This window comes from Myxine glutinosa, chromosome 5 (genome assembly GCF_964187855.1).
Source record: "Myxine glutinosa chromosome 5, kmMyxGlut1.1, whole genome shotgun sequence".
NCBI lineage: Eukaryota > Metazoa > Chordata > Myxini > Myxiniformes > Myxinidae > Myxine > Myxine glutinosa.
Genome location: NC_136265.1, coordinates 25,573,581 through 25,592,558, shown reverse-complemented (window position 1 = coordinate 25,592,558; position 18,978 = coordinate 25,573,581). Strand labels below are relative to the sequence as shown.

The 18,978-nt window shown below is 42.3% G+C and overlaps 1 protein-coding gene across 2 annotated transcripts in view; it reads right to left on the bottom strand.

Annotated features, from left to right (window-relative positions):
• Positions 1-1,997: 1,997 nt before the first annotated feature.
• LOC137427822 (uncharacterized) overlaps positions 1,998-18,978 on the bottom strand; it is a 28,122-nt gene continuing 11,141 nt past the window's right edge. Inside the window, exons 4-5 of one of the 2 annotated variants that reach the window (XM_068117575.2) lie at positions 18,098-18,193; positions 1,998-6,650 (exon numbers count right to left, since the gene is read on the bottom strand). In XM_068117575.2, coding sequence (XP_067973676.1) covers positions 5,308-6,650; positions 18,098-18,193 — 1,439 coding nt within the window. In that variant the 3' untranslated portion in view covers positions 1,998-5,307. The remainder of the gene's footprint in view (positions 6,651-18,097; positions 18,194-18,978) is intronic. The other variant, XM_078777731.1, reaches the window with a different exon arrangement.

Genomic DNA, 18,978 nt, shown 5'->3' with positions numbered 1-18,978 from the left:
ACTGCTCTCCCATATGGGCTGGCACCCCAGCATCACATCTATCTCTACTGGATTCTGTGGCATCTAAAGCTCTCAAAATGATTGAATGTCCCATGATGCGGCAGGCCGGTGGTCTCTCTGTTTTCTACCATGTTCTCTCATTTGTTTCTCACTCTGTTCTCTCAGTCCTCTGAATCCCCCAATTGAGGGTGTATGCGTTCTGCGAATAACCCTATCCTGGTGGCACCGATATCATCATAATTTTATATTTAATTTTCCCTGCTATCCGTTGTATTTGGAGCTTATTATGGGCAGCAAGTGGTTCTAGTTCATTGTTTTCAATGTTATATTTCTTTTTTATTTGTTGATTCTTTTCTTGAGCTTTGGGCTTCTGTTTCCCTTCTACTTCTTGAATTGTTCTATTTGTCCCGTTTCCGTCCTCAGTTGGTCTCTGCTTATCCAGTCTCTGTTTCCATGGTGTGTTTTGTTTTTGTTAAGATTATCAGATCTATTTTTTTGTGTTGTTTGCCAGTTATTTTCTCTTGGACATACAGTGCTGCTGCAAAACTCACATTGTTAATTTCTCTCAGATTAGGTGATTTGGGGAGCATTTTAGTGACTGCTTGGTTTATTCTCCTTACTTGTATCTTGGAGTTGCGTGCGGTCTTTGCTTGTGTGATATTAGTCTGATTTCTTCTATTTTATTAGCGAACTCCACCTAGGGGCTATGCTGTTCATTGTCAATCTCCTCTTCCTCTTCTTTATTCTGTTGTTGTCCATTATTCTCCTCCTCATTGTGATATATCTTTGTTGCTGTTAGTTGTTTTGTTTGCAATGGTGCAGGTTGAGCTGAGTTAGTCATTTCGAGTTGTTCTTCCTCTTGAGGTGTTGCTGCAGCATTTCCTTTTGTCAATCACTGAGCCTGTTGTGGAGTTTTCAATTTTGTTTCCTGATTCAATTCTGGATTCAATGCATAGAGGGAGCTGCAGATGGAGGAAATGTTGAGTTGGATCTTGGAGACGGCGTGAAGCTGGAAGGTGTGAAAACATTTTGCTACCTCGGAGACATGCTGAATAGAGAAGGTGGATCAGAGTCGGCAACGGTTGCTAGAGTGAGATGTGCATGGAAGAAGTTTTGGGAACTGAGTGGCGTGCTGACGAGGAGGGGAGTGTCGTTGAAGCTGAAGGGAAAGGTCACATTGTTAATTTGCTGCATGTGAGAGAAGTGTTATGATTTAGTCATTGTTATGTGTTATGATTTAGAGAGAAGTGTCATTGCTGCGTGTGAGAGAAGTGTTATGATTTATGGGAGCGAGACATGGGTAATGAACGTAGAGCAGCAACAAAGGCTGGAAAGGGTGGAAATGTGAACGGTTCGGTGGATGTGCGGAGTATCGTTGAGAGAGAGGAAGACAAATGATGAATTGTGAAAGATGATGGGAATAGAGCCTGTGATGGATGCTGTGAAGAGAAACAGGTTGAGATGGTTTGGTCCTGTGTTGAGGAAGGATGAAAGTGACTGGTTGAGAAGAATGATGGAAATGAATGTAGAAGGAAGTAGAGGACGGGGAAGACTGAGAAAGACTTGGCTAAAGGTGGTGGAAGAAGAAATGCGGGCAAGGGGGTTAACATGGGGATATGGCAAAATGGAGAAGATTGTCATGGGGCCCACAAGGCTAACCCCCGCTCTAGCAGGGAAAATGGCCTTAAGATGCCTGTTGTTGTTGTATTCAATTCTCCAATCTGTTGCCAAATTTGTGTTGCTGTTATTGTGATTAAACTTGAAATCCCATCTGCTTCTCCTCTCCTCTTCCTGTTCTATTTCCTGCGTAGCACCAGTAAGTTCTGTCGGTTGCTCCTTTTCTTTGGGAGTTTGTACTCTGGGAATCTCATTCCAAATGTATGTCCCGTCATTCCATTGTGGCGTTGGTGGTACTTCGCCATATATAGGTGACCAGTCATTTATTGCCTCGTCAGTATATTTGTCATGGGTTTTATAAGCACCTGGTCGAACTCGGACAGTGTACAAGAGATTTATTAATAGATAAAAATAATAACATGAATGGAAGATGCTGAAGTGGCGTGTAGGACAGTAACGCCAGCATGGATGACATCACAGTCATTACAATCATGCACAGCCCGCACCAACATCTCAGTCAGCTTCAACCCGTAATCGGTTTAATATACGTTTCTCAAAGATCAAAGGAACTCAAAACATCTCCCCAGTTTCACCCTCCTCAATTTCACAGACTGCCGCCTTGGAGAGAAGTTGTAAGGACTGGACAGGCAGGGAGCTCATGGGGAATGAATGTTTAGCAAGGTCAAACAAGAATTTTGTAAACAGTTTTTCTCCGAGCCAGACGATTAGACGCTAGTGAAGCAAAATGGGTCACAGTGTGACGCTGCCGTCACCAAATCAGGAGAGGGGTTTTTTATTTTTTTTATTTTTTTTGTATACAGAATCGAGGCTCGTGAAAGAACATTTGTCACACAAAAAAAATCAAACAGACACACAAAGTAATAATAAGGGGAGCAGTAGACAAGATGGGGAGAGAAGGGGAAGCACACAAACACAACATTTGAGAGCAGGGACATCGGGAGATCTGTGGGAGGGAGAGGGCTTGGGGGGAGGGGGCATAGGAAAGGGGGGTGGGGAGTGGGAGAAGTATAAAACACAAGGACACTGCAAGGACTTCCAGGAAAGAAGTTGGTTGTATATTATATGAAATCCCTCACATATTCACAAATCCCTCATGATTATATGAAATCCCTCACATATTCACCTCTTATTCTTTGTTCCTCCTCTGTGAATATTTTTAGTTTGAGGAAATTGTTATTTCTTTGAGCTTAGTGTTGCCTTATTAAAATTAACTGTATCAGGGAATAATCTTCGGAATATCTGTTCCCAGATGTTCGCACGTTTTTTCTCACGCTTTTTTATCTGGCATATTCTATTGCGCATAATAAGGTCCATTTTCCTTTCTTTCTCCAGTTTTTTATGCTGATTCTCTCTCCTTGGTCATTCAATTTACGTCTTAAAACGCTTGCTGTATTGCTTTGTCAGTTATTTCCTTTATTCTTTCGTGCATGATGTATCTTTGCATCATCGATGCTATTGCAGTGAATTTTGTTTATGGAACTCTTTCAGCCTTGGCTGCCAGCTTTGTTTGTTTCAACTGGTTCATGAATCTTTCTCCTTTACCCTTAGTCCCCCATGGTTCATGCGCAGAATACACTTCACAGTGGAGGATGATTTCCTTCTCCTCTAAGCTTCAGCTCTGCTAATTTAATCTTCACCAATTTATCTACAACCTAGTAGTTGTGAATCGGCTGGAACCTTTTCTCCAATATTAATCCTCACGTGTGCCTAGAAGTTTGATTTCTGAATGAAGGATTTATTGCACAAACTGCGTATATGGTTTCTCTCGTTGGTTGTTATCTCCATTTGCGGGTTTCAGAAGGTGGGAGAAAGTTCTCCCAGAACTCAAAGTATCCACCTCCCTTTTCGGTAAAGGATCATTATTCATGAACTAGATTGTGAAACTTCATTATCCTAGCTTCGTTCCAATGGCTCCTTTCAGAATCCTCACGGAACTGTTTGAACTGAACTCACAGCCTCCACCTGTGCCTCGTTTGTAGTGATATTCCCTGGAATACTTCTTAAGTGCTCAGTAAGGATTTTCTTGATCATCCCTGTTGCTCCGACTATCACTGGTACAATTTCAGCTTTCTTCAATTTCCAAGTCCTCTTGACCTCATTTTTCAGCTACTGAAATTTAGGCAATTTCCTGGTTTCTGAAGCATTTAGTCCAAAGTCATTTGGAACTAAAACCTCAATCAACAATGCTGTCTTTTCCTTTTTGTGTTTGAGCACTATGTCTGGACGCCATGCTTTGTTTGCAATGTACACACTTTATAGAATCATCTTGTCATGCATGAGCACGATATGTTCATTTTCAAGGAATGGATTTGGTTTGTGTTTTCAGGATTGTTCTGTAACCGGATTGTTGAAATGTTTGCAGATGTGCCAGTGGATTACTCTACAGACACCGTCATTTCTTTATTTTACAACTGTTGCGACATGAGTTTTTTACATCCCGAAGGAGGTGACTGTATAATTTTTTAGTGATAATTATGATGTCATAGGTCACGTGGTATGGACGCCATCTTTCAAAAACGTTGCACCTCTATATCTCCAAAACCGCTCCATGTAAAAAATTGAAGCATTGCTCATTGTAAAGAACTCTGCATAGGAAATAACATGTGTTAATGATGATGTCATAGGTGCCTCCATTATGACGTCATAATTTGACAAGTACAAAACTTCATCTGATCAAGATGAAATTTATTGAGCGTCATCTATGGATAAATTGGTGGAGAAAAAAAAAATGGACACAATGGGTGGGAGAGGTATAAAACACATGGACACTGTTGAGCTTTTCACAGACTCCACTAGTCCCACACACTCTGTTCTGTGCACTTGGTTCAGCTCCATCAGACTGTCTCTTCCTTGTCTCAGGAAGTAAAACCTCGGAATGCATTGGTTTTTGTAGAATATCTTGTGAATAGTTAGAAGTTTCCTTGTTTTGTTGATCAATTTTTGATTTGTTTGTTGAACAATTCAAGAAGTTGTTGATCTCTGATTGTGGCCTGTTTATATTTGCACAGCTATACTGGAATACCGCTACTGCAAGTTGGTTTATAGCTTTGATTTTGTTCATTGGAGAGAGGGATGGCTTCAGAATTAGTCTTTTTCTGCGTAAGGTACTCTTGGCTGATTATTTTACGCATGTCTTTGTGCCGTACCTGGGGACCTTCTTCTATTCTGAGGTATTTGTAGGACGTTTCGTTTTCTAGTTCTTGCAATGTTGTGCTTTCATCAGATGAGACATTGTGTGTTCTTCTTATTTTACCATGTAGAAATGTGCATTTGGCACATTTGTCAAGACCAAATTATATTTGAATGTCCTCTGAGTAGCGCTTTACTAGATTCAGTTGATCTGCCAATTTGTTATCATTCGGTGCGAAAAGTTTTAGATCATCCATGTGCAGTAGATTTGTCACCTTTCTAGGTTACTTGGACATTTTTCTTGTTCGTTGATGAGGTTACTCAGTGAGTCCAGAGCCAGACAAAACAGGAGGGGAAAGGCTGTCACCTTGTAAGATACCACGTCATATCTTTCGTTTTGGGATTTCAATTTTTCTTTCCAAGTGAGGTAGTATCAGCATTGTATTCCAGAGCGTCATTGCTTTCTCTATCAGTGTGACTATTTTGGAGGTTACTTTGTATACTTGCATGCATTTTATAATCCATGAATGTGGGACACTATCAAAGGGTTTTTTGTAACCGACCCAGGCTGTGGATAAGTTTGTTTGGTGAAGCTTGCAATTTTCGAGTTTGAATTTTGTCTTCGATATGATTCCCCATGTGTATCTCGAAGGATGATTTCTGAATGAACGTTTTTTTACAAACACTGCACTTGAATGGCTTCTCTCTGGTATGTGTCCTCATGTGTACCTGTACGTTTGCTTTGTGATTGAACGATTTATTACATACACTGCACGTGTATGGCTTCTCCCCAGTATGGGTCCTCATGTGTACCTGCCGGTTAGAAGTTTGATTGAATGATTTATTGCACAAAGTGCACTTGTACGGCTTCTCTCCAGTATGTATCCGAATATGTTTCTGACAGTGCTCGTTTTGTCTAAATGTTTTATTGCATACACTGCATTTATACGGCTTCTCACCTGTGTGGGTCCTCAGGTGTCCCTTGCGAGATGTGATGCTACTGAAGGATTTATTACACACGCTGCATGTGTATGGCTTTTCGCCAGTGTGGGTCCTCATGTGTGCATGACAGGATGAATTCTGATTGAATGATTTCGGACACATGCTGCACTTGTACGGCTTCTCCGCAGCGTGCGTCCGCATATGTTCATGACATTTTGAGTATTGATCAAATGATTTATTACATTCACTGCACTTGTAAGGCTTGTCACCGGAGTGGATCTTCATGTGATTTTGATAAATTGAATTATTTCTTAACGATGCATTACAGATGCTGCATTTGAAGGGCTTCTCTCCAGTGTGCCTCCTCATATGTTCTTGGCAGTTTGAAATCTGAATGAATGATTTATAGCAAAAAGGGCACTTATACGGCTTTTCTCCAGTGTGGGTCCTCATGTGTACCTTGCAGCTAGAGATATGACTAAATGATCTATTGCAGAAACTGCACTTGTACGGTTTCTCCCCACTGTGAATCCTCATATGTACCTTGTACGTTGACGCCTGACCAAACGATTTATTGCACAAAATACATGAGTACGGCTTTTCTCCAGTATGTGTTCTCATGTGTGCCTGGCAGTTCGCATTTTTGATGAACGATTTACAACACACTGTGCACTTATACGGCTGCTTCTTGGACTTCTCTCTTGTGTGAATCCTCATGTGCGACTGGTACATTGATATTGAACTGAATGATTTGTAGCACACAATGCACTCGCGTGTCTTTTCACAAGTGTGATTATTCGCATGTGTCTGTGCACAACTAGGTTTCTGGTTGGAATTCTTCGACTTTTCCGAGCGGCTCTTCTTGTGTTGCAGCAAAGATCTTTCGTTGAATGTCCAGCTATTTTTGGTGGAAGACGTGCTGAAGATTTCCGTCGATCTCTCTGAAGATTGCAAACAGAAAAAAGTAAGGATGTTGATTTCAGCGATGTAAAATAAGCATCATCCCTACAGATGCATTGAAAAGTAGTGAATATTGAAATTTACACTTTCTTAATGACTTTTCCTGGATGTCAGTTGACACATTTTGTGTGACACTGACTTTTCCAAGTATAGTGAGGGTACACAAGCTTGGAGAAAGGTGTAAAAGTATGAAATCGATGAAAGCTTCAATGTTACAATTTTTTATGAGTGATTTGTAAGTGTTGTACTGGTTCAGTGCGTTTCTCATGATTGTATGCCCAACTTCTGATTCGATAAGGAACAAATTATTTGTCATACATGAGTAGTAGGAGAATGTTGGTTCTGAGACTGCCATCCTTACAGGCACTCGTTGTCACTCGTTCGCTGTCAGGCGCTTATCTCAAAACCAACATTCTTCTACTACTTGTGGGTGGGTTGAGTATTACTGATGTGATGACAAAGATGGTCTTTCACATTATTCACACCATACTAACATCTTTACATTAAACTCATATAGAGAGCCAATTAATATTTGTTTATGTTTTATTTTAGGAAATAACTTGATTTCCTTATGGCACTCATTGCCATCGAGTATATTAACAAACAATATGTTAGAACTTGATTCTTGGTTTAAATATCGTTGTTGAGTAGATGAGTAAAACCTCAGGAGACACTTTGGCTATTCCTAACATGAACCAGAAATACATCTCATTCACAAAAACAATTCACACATCGCCCATAACTCATATCAGATTTTTTTTGACACATTCATGTTTATGTCAAGTCCATAATCTGACTTGTTGTCAAATATTAAAAACTTTCCAATTCTCCGATCACATTTCTCAAATCAAGAAGAGTTTGAACTCTTTTCACAAAAGGGAATATATCTTTATGATTATATGAACTCATTTGAAAGGTTTAAAGAAACACAACTTCCATCTAAGCTGTCTTTCTACAGACTTGGCATTTAATATGGAATATTTTTTTTGTGGGGGTGAACTTACTTTTCAAGTTGACTTAGAACCAAAAGTTCATTGGAATTATGTTGAAATTATTCTAGATTTTGTTAATGTGACGTTTAAAAGAAACAAAAACCACATTTGACATTTCGAAGCAAATAAATTGATCCTTGAAAGTGATGGAAACTGATATTGAACTCAATTCACGGACAGTACTGCGTTAAACTTCTGTACGGTTTCCAGAAGTATTTCTTTATTTTGCACATTAGCCAATTTTTTTTTTAACAAAAACGAAAGTTAAATTACAACTGGGATTACGGATAGTAAAATGACAGTTCAGTACGTCGTGTAACCCCCACGAGCATTCAGGAGAGCACGTACACATTGAGGCATGCTGTTCACGAGATTTGCCAAGGTTTGGACAGGAATCGCTTGCCATGCAGTGACAATAGCCTGCTGCAATTCACACACAAAGGTCGGCTGCTGGTCCAAGTGGTCGATTTGACGCATTCATTCTGCCCACAAGTTCTCTATCGGATTCATATCCGGGGACATGGCAGGCCACTCCATATGCTCTACACCACGGTCAGCAAGGAAGTGTTGGATCATGCGAGCACGATGAGGCCATGCATTGTCATCTTGGAAGACAAAGTTTCCTCGAAAGGCTACACGAGCAAATGGAAGCAATGTTTCTTCCAGAATGGCCCTGTACCTGAACTGGTTCAGGTTTCCATTCAGAACAACCAGGTCAGTTTTGCCCCCTGCATGAAAAGCAGCCAAAACGGTCACCCCACCACCTCCAGCTTGGACTCTTGGCACTATACAATCTTCGTTGTAGGCTTCATGCACTTGTCTGCGCACTCGGACATGGCCATCTTGACGAAAGACCAGAAATCAAGACTCGTCACTGAAGATCACGTGATTCCAGTGTCCTGGCTGCCATTGACAGTGCTCTCTGGCCCACTGCAATCGGCGCTGGCGGTGTCGTCTTGTCAGGCGTGGCTTTCTCAGGGGACGCCTGGCACGATAGCCTGCTTGAACCAGTCGTTGGTTGACTAGCCTTCTGGATACAGGCACATTTGTCAGTTGCTGCCACTCAGCCCTAAGCCGATTAGCTGACTTGGTACGGCCATTGCGGCCTAACCGGTGCAGCTGGCGATCATCCCTCCTTGTGGTTCTGTGGGGACATCCTGGCCTTGATATTGGAGGAGGGACACCCCTCTGAGCATTTCATTTCGGGATCTTTGACACCCGACCTTGAGTGATGCCATACTGCCGAGCAATAGCACACTGTTTCATGCCGGAATTTCGTAAAGCCACCACTCCATGACAAACAGCATTGTCAAGTTGACGGACCATCTCCAGAGGAAGCGGCAATAACTTTTGTAGACGTGCAGCAGTTGTTTTCCACTAATACAGAACGCAACAACCCTTATACAGTCACGCGAAAAAGTAAGTACACCCCATGTAAAGTTTTGACTTTTTCAACATATTTCAACATACAGCTATTTGATCTTCATTTCAACAATATTGATAGATAAAGGTGATATAATATAACAAATATCATGAAACATTACATTTTGTAGTCCATTGTATAATTTAAATAAACATAAATACAAATTTCGCATGTGGAAAAAGTAAGTACACCCTTGGCTCTCGTAGGTGGTATTGCCCCCTTTGGCAGAAACAAACTCAAGTCGGCGTTTCTTATAACTGTCTAGCAGTCTCTGACATCGACTGGGAGAAATTTTTGCCCACTCCTCCATGCAGAATTCTTTCAGCTGTGTGATGTTTGAGGGGTTTCTTGCATGCACAGCTCGTTTCAAATCCCCCCACAACATCTCGATGGGATTTAGATCCGGGCTTTGACTTGGCCATTCCAGAACCCTCCATTTCTTTCTTTTCAGCCATTCCTTGGTGGATTTACTGGTATGTTTAGGGTCATTGTCATGTTGCAAGGTCCACCTTCGGTTGAGCTTCAACTTTCCGACAGATGGCCTTACATTATCCTCAAGCACCCTCTGGTACAATGAAGAATTCATAGTGTATTCTATGATGGTGAGCTGCTCAGGCCCTGATGCAGCAAAGCTGCCCCAAACCATAATATTTCCACCACCATGCTTAACAGTTGGTATCAGGTTCTTGTGGTCAAATGCTGTCTTTGGTTTTTGCCAAACATGTCTTCTGGTACTGTGGCCAAATAGCTCTACCGTTGACTCATCTGTCCAGAGCACATTGTTCCAGAAGTGCTGGTCTTTGCCTCGGTGTTGGCAAACTTTAGTCTTGCCCTGATGTTCTTTCTGGACAGCAAAGGTTTCCTAATGGCACACCTCCCATGTAGATCAAATTTGTGCAGCCTCTTTCTAATGGTAGACTCATGCACTTTGACATCAACAGTGGCAAGAGCTACCTGTTGGTCCCATGATGACATTCTGGGGTTCTTAGAGACTTCTTTCAGCATCTTGTGGTCTGCTCTCAGGCTGAACTTGCTGGGGCGGCCTGGCCTGAACAAGTTGGCAGTTCTTTGGAATCTTCTCCACTTGTAGATGATCTTCCCAACAGTCGAATGATTGATTTCAAATTGTTTGGAGATCTTTTTAAATCCCTTCCCAGACTTGTAGGCATCTATAACCTTCTTTCTGAAGGCCTCAGAGAGCTCTTTTGACCTAGGCATGGTGACGCTGCACACTTCAACAACAAAGAGCAAACAAAATTAAATGTCTGAGGTTCAAATAAGACAGGTTCCTCCAAGATCCTCTCTGATGATGTTCTAATCATTTGCACCTGAGCTGGTGCACCTGATTCTAATTTTAGGTATTTGAAGTCGTGATAAATGTGGGGGTGTACTTACTTTTTGCACATGCAAAATTTGCATTTATGTTTATTTAAATTATACAATGGACGACAAAATGTAAATGTTTCATGATATTTGTTATATTATATCACCTTTATCTATCAATATTGCTGAAATGAAGATCAAATAGCTGAATGTTGAAATATGTTGAAAAAGTCAAAACTTTACATGGGGTGTACTTACTTTTTCACGTGACTGTATACCCGATTGTGAAGCCAATCGTCAAATGTACCTGTCCGTACATTTTGTCACGCCACCTGTGATATAATCCTGTTATGGACTTCTTGCTGCGACAGACAATCAGTGACATGGTTCTTTTAACAAAGAAATCACCGAAGCATAAAAGAAACTCACCAGATTGATATTCTGAGTTCAGAAAGGAAACCCAAGTCAAGAAAAAAAAAATATTCCATATTAAATGCCAAGTCTGTATAATGAGTTAAATAAAAGCTATATAACTGATGAAGATTATACACAAGCACAAAATATTTGGAAAAAGTTTAATATAAAGAACCTTGGAGAGTATCACGATTTGTATCTTAAAACTAATGTTATTTTATTGGCTGATGTATTTGAGACTTTTAGAACAGTCGGTCACAGTAAAAATTCCCCGGTTTAGAATAGGTACACCGTATCCCTGCGTGTCGTAAGAGGCGACTAAAAGGGTTGGCGTTAGTAAGGGCATCCGGCCATAAAAAATTGCCTCAAAAAGGGAACCATGACAATTACAACTACATATGGGCAGGGTACAGCCCGAAGTACCCCGTGGGGGACCTCACTCCCTCTCGTCAAAAATCAAGGTGGGGAACCCGATAGAAGCAAGGGAGGAAATTACTCCATTTATGACGACGAAATGTCTGATGCCCCATGTGGAGATTGGTTTCTGAGGTTTGGGACATGGAATGGAGGGACAATGACAGGGAGATCAGGAGAAGTGGTGGACGTATTGGTCAGAAGAAGAGTGGACATATGTTGTGTGCAGGATACTACATGGAAGGGAAGTGGTGTGGGAATGGTGAAGGGAAGTGGTGTGGGAATGGTGAAAGGTAGGCAGGGACAGAAATACAAGTTTGTGTAGCAAGGGTGCCCGGAAGGAGTGCATGGTGTTGGTATCCTGTTTTCTGAGGAGTTTGTAGACAGTGTGGTGAGTGTGACAATAGTGAGTGAAAGGTTGATGATTGTGAAAATGATGATTGGAAAGCTCTTGTTGAACGCCATGAAACGTTCCAGAAACGTTCCAAAACGTTCCAGAAAGCCGATAATAAGCTTGTTACATACACGTCAGGTGGGTCGACGACAACCGTTGACTACCTGATGGTGCGTAGGCGAGATAGGGGGCACCTCCAGGACACAAAGGTGATCCATAAGGGTGAAATAAGGGTGAAAGGTGCAAGGAGAGCTCCCAAAGCCCTCTCCCTCCCACAGATCTCTCGATGTCTCCATGTCTCTCGGTCCCTGTCTCCATGTCTCTCGGTCCCTGCTCTCAAATGTTGTGTTTGTGTCCTTCCCCCTCTCTCCCCATCTTGTCTACCGCTCCCGATGTTATTTGTTTTATGTGTCGGTTTGTCTGTTTGTCTTTCTGTGTGATTAATGTTCGCTCTTTCACGAGCCTCGATCTTGTATACAAAAAAAAAAAAAAAAAAACTCGACGGGTGAAGTACCAACCGAGAATGAAGGGGTGGAGGTTGGAAGAGGTGACAGTAAGGGAGGTATCAAAAGAGAGGCTGAGTAGGGTAGAGGATGATGTGGTTGAGCTTGAAAGTGGATGGAAGTCAATGAAAGATAGTCTGTTGGGAGCCATTGGTGAGGTATATGGATGGACAAAAGGACCACCGAGGCACTCAGAAACATGGTGGTGGGATGATGAAGTTGGAAAGATGATTGACGAGAAGAGGAAGAAGTTCAAAGAGTGGCAGAAGGCGAAGGGTATGGGGGCAGAAAAGGCAGAGCATGAAAGTTATAAGGCAGTCAAGAAGGCTGCAAAGAAAGAGGTAGCAAAGGCGCAGGAGGCATGGAGGAAAATGTTTGGAGAACGCTTGGATTCAGCAGAGGGTCAGAGAGCGGTATTCAGGATTGCAAAGCAGATAGCGAAAGAGAGGTGCGATGTGATGGGGGTGAGTTGCTTGAAGGATGAAGTGGGACAAATCGTTGTCGACCCAGATGGAATTAAAGGAGGATGGAAGAGATATATGGAAATGCTGTTGAATGCAGAGAATGAATGGCAACATCGAGAGTAACCCAGTTTTAGGACCGGCAGAGAAGTTAACTGAGAAGGAAGTTGAGGAAGCGATGAAAGCAAAAAAAAACAACAAAAAAAACACCTACAGAGGCCATTTTTCCCCGCAAAGCGGGGGTTGGCCTTTTTCGGGCACCGTGGTTGTTGTTGTTTTTGTTGGTCCCCTTTTTGAAGCAATGTTTTACGGCCGGATGCCCTTCCTGCTGCCAACCCTGTTTGTCGCCTTTTTACGACAAACGGGAAATTACCAGTGAACTGGTACTCAATTAGCCGACCTCGGAAGGATGACAGGCTGAGTCAACCCCCCTGGCGTTAATTCAGCGATCGACCGGGATTCGAACCCAGGATCCTAGGAATCCTAATCTGGCACCCTAGCCGCAAAGCCAACACCAGGCTTCTGGCAACACCAGGCAACACCAAGCGATGAAAGCAATGAAGAGTAGAAAAGTGGGAGGGCCGACGGAAGTTGTGGGAGACATGTTGAAGGCAGCAGGAAGTTCGGGTGTGAAGAGAATGACAGAGATCTGTCATCTGGTGGTGAAAGAAGGCCGCATTCCAGTGGATTGGGAACTGAGTACCCTTGTCCCTCTATACAAGGGGAAAGGTGACCCTCTGGACTATGGCTCGTATCGAGCAATAAAGTTATTGGAGCATGGAATGAAGGCATTGGAAAGGGTGTTGGAGACGAGCACAAGGAAGAAAGTGAAGATCGACGAAATGCAGTTTGGATTTATGCCAGGAAGAGGAACGACAGACGTGCTTTTTATTGCAAGGCAGTAGCAGGAGAAGTACATGGAGAAGAGGAAGAAGTTGTTTCTTGGGTTTGTTTATCTGGAGAAAGCATTCAATAGGGTTCCACGCGAAGTAGTGACATAGGCATTGAGGACGTTAGGAGTGGAAGAATGGTTAATTAGAGTAGTGATGGCAATGTATGAGAGAGCACGCACAGCTGTAAGGACAAAGGACGAGCACAGTGGTGAGTTTGAGGTGAAGGTCGTAGTGCATCAGGGGTCAGTACTAAGTCCACTACTATTTGTAGCTGTGATGGAGGTGCTGGCTCAGAATGTAAAGGAGGGTTTACTGTGGGAGTTGTTGTATGCAGATGATCTGGTGTTGATTGTGTAAAGTATGGATGGTCTGAACGAGAAGATGAACAAGTGGAAGGAATGTATGGAGACGGAGGTGCTGGCTCGGAGGTGCTGGCTCGGAATGTAAAGAAGGGTTTACTGTGGGAGTTGTTGTATGCAGATGATCTGGTGTTGATTGTGTAAAGTATGGATGGACTGAAGGAGAAGATGAACAAGTGGAAGGAATGTATGGAGACAAAAGGTCTGAAGGTGAATATTGGAAAAACGAAGGTGATGGCAAGTGGTAAAGCATGTGGTGAGGTGGAAAGAACTGGAAAGTGGCCGTGTGCTGTGTGCAGGAAGGGTGCAGATATGAACTCAATTCAAAGTACAATGTGCGCTGAGTGGGTTCATCAAAAATGTAGTGGTTTGAGAGGGTCATTAACCAGTGTGGCAGCTACATTCCAGTGTAAGGTGTGCACAGAGGGAGCTGCAAATGGAAGAAATGTTGAGTTGGATCTTGGAGACGGCGTGAAGCTGGAAGGTGTGAAAACATTTTGCTACCTAGCAGACATGTTGAATGGAGAAGGTGGATCAGACTCGGCAACGGTTGCTGGAGTGAGAGTTGCATGGAAGAAGTTTCGGGAACTGAGTGACGTGCTGAGGAGGAGGGGAGTGTCGTTGAAGCTGAAGGGAAAGGTGTATGCTGCATGGATGAGAAGTGTTATGATTTATGGGAGCGAGACATGGGTAATGAACGTAGAGTAGCAACGGACGCTGGAAAGGGTGGAAATGCGAATGGTTCGGTGGATGTGTGGAGTATCGTTGAGAGAGAGGAAGACAAATGATGAATTGCGAAAGCTGATGGGAAAAGAGCCTGTGATGGATGCTGTGAAGAGAAACAGTTTGAGATGGTTTGGTCATGTGTTGAGGAAGGATGAAAGTGACTGGTTGAGAAGAATGATGGAAATGAATGTAGAAGGCAGTAGAGGACGGGGAAGACCGAGAAAGACTTGGCTAAAGGTGGTGGAAGAAGAAATGTGGGCAAGGGGGTTAACAAGGGGAGATGCAGAAAATAGGGCAAAATGGAGAAGATTGTCATGGGCCCCGCAAGGCTAACCCCCGTTCTAACAGGGGAAATGGCCTTAAAATTCCTTAAAATTAGTTGATGGAAGCTTCAGACCCGACCGGGGTCCTTTATGAGGAGTAAGCGAGCAATCACCCGCCCATAGCCAAATTCCAAATTCCTGTCCTAACTACTAATGGGAAGGCAATGGCAAACCACCCAGTATAACCCTTGCTCAGGAAGTTCCGTTGGCAGGACCGATGCTCTGTGAAGAGTATGGTACATCAGAGAGAGAGAGGGGGTTTAGACAAATCAGAGAAGGAAAGGGCTGTGTTTAGGCTGCTTTTGAATGTTTAACCTACACCATGCAGCGAGAGATTTCATTGTAAAGATGATTTATGCATATTTTACATGTTTATTTTGGCTGCTGCTACTTTCCTCTATATTTTGGCACGAAGCCCAGAAACCTAATCCCCTTATTACCATACGAAATTGGTTTTAACTATTGTGGTTTTGAATATTGCGTCATTTTTCAGGAACGTAACTTGAAGTGTACTTTACTGTACTTGAAACTTGAAAAGTTTCAGTGGTTTACTGTACTTGAAACTTCCTGTTCTTGAAAGTGGAACCTTCTTCACACCAAGGGAAATTTCAACAATCGAGAAGCTATAAAGATCTAAAATTTCAGCTTTCCAAACCTTTTGATTCCTAAGAAATAGACAACTCCAACAACTTCCATAAACCAGATGGTAAGGCCTCTGCAAGACTGAAAGTCAGCCATTCCATGTCAAATCATCAAAGAATCTGCCGTCATCTCTCAGATTTTTGTAAAACTTTGGGAACCAATTGGGACCCATGAAAAACGGCAAGAACTCAAATATTTTTGCTAACAGCCTCTTAATTAGTGAGATACAGACTAACGAACTTTGGACTAATTAGCGCGACGTCGCAAATTCAAATGGCCATATCTCTAAAAGTATAACACCTAGAGAGCTGGTTTTGGTGTCATTTTAAAGGTATTTTCATGCCCTATGAATTTGTCTGGGCAACATTTTCCTACCTCCAACCACAAAAAAGTTATCACAAAATATAAACTTCAATTGTGAATCCCCAAAAAATGTATCCTTCAAATTTCCTCAAATTCATCCCAGAGGTACCTTATGATGTCAAGAAGCTTCCACATAAATTTTGTGATGGGCACTCCAATCGTTTCTGAGATATGAGCAATAATGTACATGTACGTATGGCATATAGGTTCGAAAATCAGCATTTGTAATGTATTATACAATCAATAAGTGAGTTCAAGTACACAGTGTTCACTAACCTGACAGGTTCACTAACCAGTGTCACCGATTTTCTTGGTTTTGGATTTCACATATTTATCTGCAGCAAGTCTCTTTTTTGGAATAGGTGATTCTCCAATCAATCCCAAAGACTCATTCAGTGTATTCAGTTCCATTTCAGGAGAATGAAATTCAAACTCCCCTGAACTGCCTGGTATTGGTGATTCACCTCCACCATCATTGTCCTCACTACTGCTAATAGCGCTGCTGGTCACTGGTAATGGTATTTCACTCTGAGTCTCTACCACACCTGGTTGTCTTTTTGCCAGTTTCTTACGACACTGGGTACAGATTTTCTGTGCACTTTGCAGTTTGAGGCTTGGATGAGCGGCTATGGCTTTTTGGCTAACAGCTCTCAAGCCAGACGACTTTGGTTTTTCATGAGCTCCAAAGGGATTGCAGCAGGATTTCTGCTTCAAGATGAACTTTTCCTTGGCAGTCGTCATTTTTCTGCAGCTCCTTCAGAAGTGAACTGCCAATTTCTGTTGGTGGCAGGCCTAAGCATTACACTAAGCCAACTTGGACTTTCCCTGGGGATCTTAGACTGTGAAAGTTGCATCACCTCGACTTACCCACATGGGAAATCCCAGTTGGAATTCCCCAGATGAGAATTCCCCTCAGGCCCAGTTGAAAATGAAAGTATATGATACTTCAAAGCAATTGATGGTTGTTCCCTGTGTTCCCTGTCATGGCTAGGTTAGAATGATTGTATAATACATTACAAATGCTGATTTTCGAACCTATATGCCATACGTACATGTACATTATTGCTCATATCTCAGAAACTATTGGAGTGCCCATCACAAAACTTATGTGGAAGCTTCTTGACATCATAAGGTACATCTGGGATGAATTTGAGGAAATTTGAAGGATACATTGTTTTTGGATTCACGATTGAAGTTTATATTTTGTGATAACTTTTTGTGATTGGAGGTAGGAAAATGTTGCCCAGACAAATTTATAGGGCATGAAAATACCTTTAAAATGACACCAAAACCAGCTCTCTAGGTGTTATACTTTTAGAGATATGGCCATTTGAATTCGCGACATCGCGCTAATTAGTCCAAAGTTCGTTAACCTGTATCTCACTAATTAAGAGGCTGTTAGCAAAAATATTTGACTTCTAGCTGTTTTTCATGGGTCCCAATTGGTTCCCAAAGTTTTACAAAAATCTGAGAGATGACGGCAGATTCTTTGATGATTTGACATGGAATGACCCAGTGGTAGAACTTTGGGATCTCACCAGGGTGCCCGTGACAACTCGCCAACTTTTCAGAAAACACTGTGGGATCTTTGATATCCACCAACTCATACTAGCAGACAGGATACCCAGCTTGAAGTGCATCCCACAGAGGGACATCCGAAAGATGAGTCTTCACTATAACCGTATCCATCTGGGTCATCGTTACGGTACTGTCTTGTCATAGGTGGATGAGATTACCACATCACCCAAACTACTTGTAAGAGTGAACCACATTCCTTTTCAAAGGGAGATGAATTGCTGTGTTCTGGATTTCAGAAATCCATACCTGGTAAGCCTGGTGTTGGCTTAGCGGTTAGGGTGCTGACTTGGGATCCTAGGATCCTGGTCAATCGCTGAATTCATGTCAGGGGGGTTGACTCAGCCTGTCATCCTTCCGAGGTCGGCAAATTGAGTACCAGTTCACTGGTAATTCCCTGTGTGTCGCAAGAGGTGACCAACAGGGTTGGTGGCAGGAAGAGCATCCGGCCATAAAACATCACTTCAAAAAGAGGACCATGGTGCCCGAAAAAGGCCAACCCCTGCTCAGCGGGGAAAAATGGCCTCTAAAGGTGGTTCTTCTTCTTCTATACCAAGTGGATTGAGGTGCAGGAAATGCTTTAGTAGAATCATTCTGTACATCAGAAGCTTAACTATGCTCACCATCTGCAGAGATGGAATCTTCACCCAGCTCTTCCTTCACTTCCTCGCAGCTTGAGTTACCGTGGAGACACTTCTCTTCCACTGGAGCCATTTTACCTGCGGAATATCCAATGTTAGGCCATTGCAGCACATTGATTGTTGAACACATCTCATCTTCAGCATTTATCAGTGATTATAGTAATATGGTTAATATATAGGAAAGTCAATCCATCGATGCTGAGTGGAGCTAATTAAGATTAATGTACACATGAAAGGTAGGCATATACTCAACATGATTATAATGCACGTGGTATTAATGTTCACGGTAATACATTTTGTTCATGGTAACCATTTCATGGTATTACAAGGAAGTATTTTTCAATACAATACATCCTACATAAATTTACAGACTTTATCAACACTTTTCACCCCTTCAAGTCTTGTTCAGCTCAACTCGACTCATCGAACAATGGCATCGATGTGTCCTGGTGTAATACAGCATGCCCAGTGTTTCCGTGGTGCCCATCTTATATCTGCTGCTGGCAAAACCTCTGTTGTTCTCTTGATCTTTTCTCATCCATCTCTCCCATGAGCCTTGATTTTGTAAATAATAAATGATATATTTGTAGTTGATCCTTTCCTCGGTGTGCAGCAATTAGTGCAATAACCTGATTTGCACATACTTGAAGAGCCCGGTTTACTTTGGGGAAGCGTTCCTTAAAGATGCGACGAATATCGAAACGACGGAAATAAAAGCAACTTTTTTCAAGAATTAATGGAATAAGGAGGAAGAAGCGTTCATTGCGTTGTCATTTCACATGTTATATGTCACTTTTGACCTATGATATTACCATCCTGGTAATACAATTAGCTAGTGGCTGCCTTGGTTAAAAACAACACAC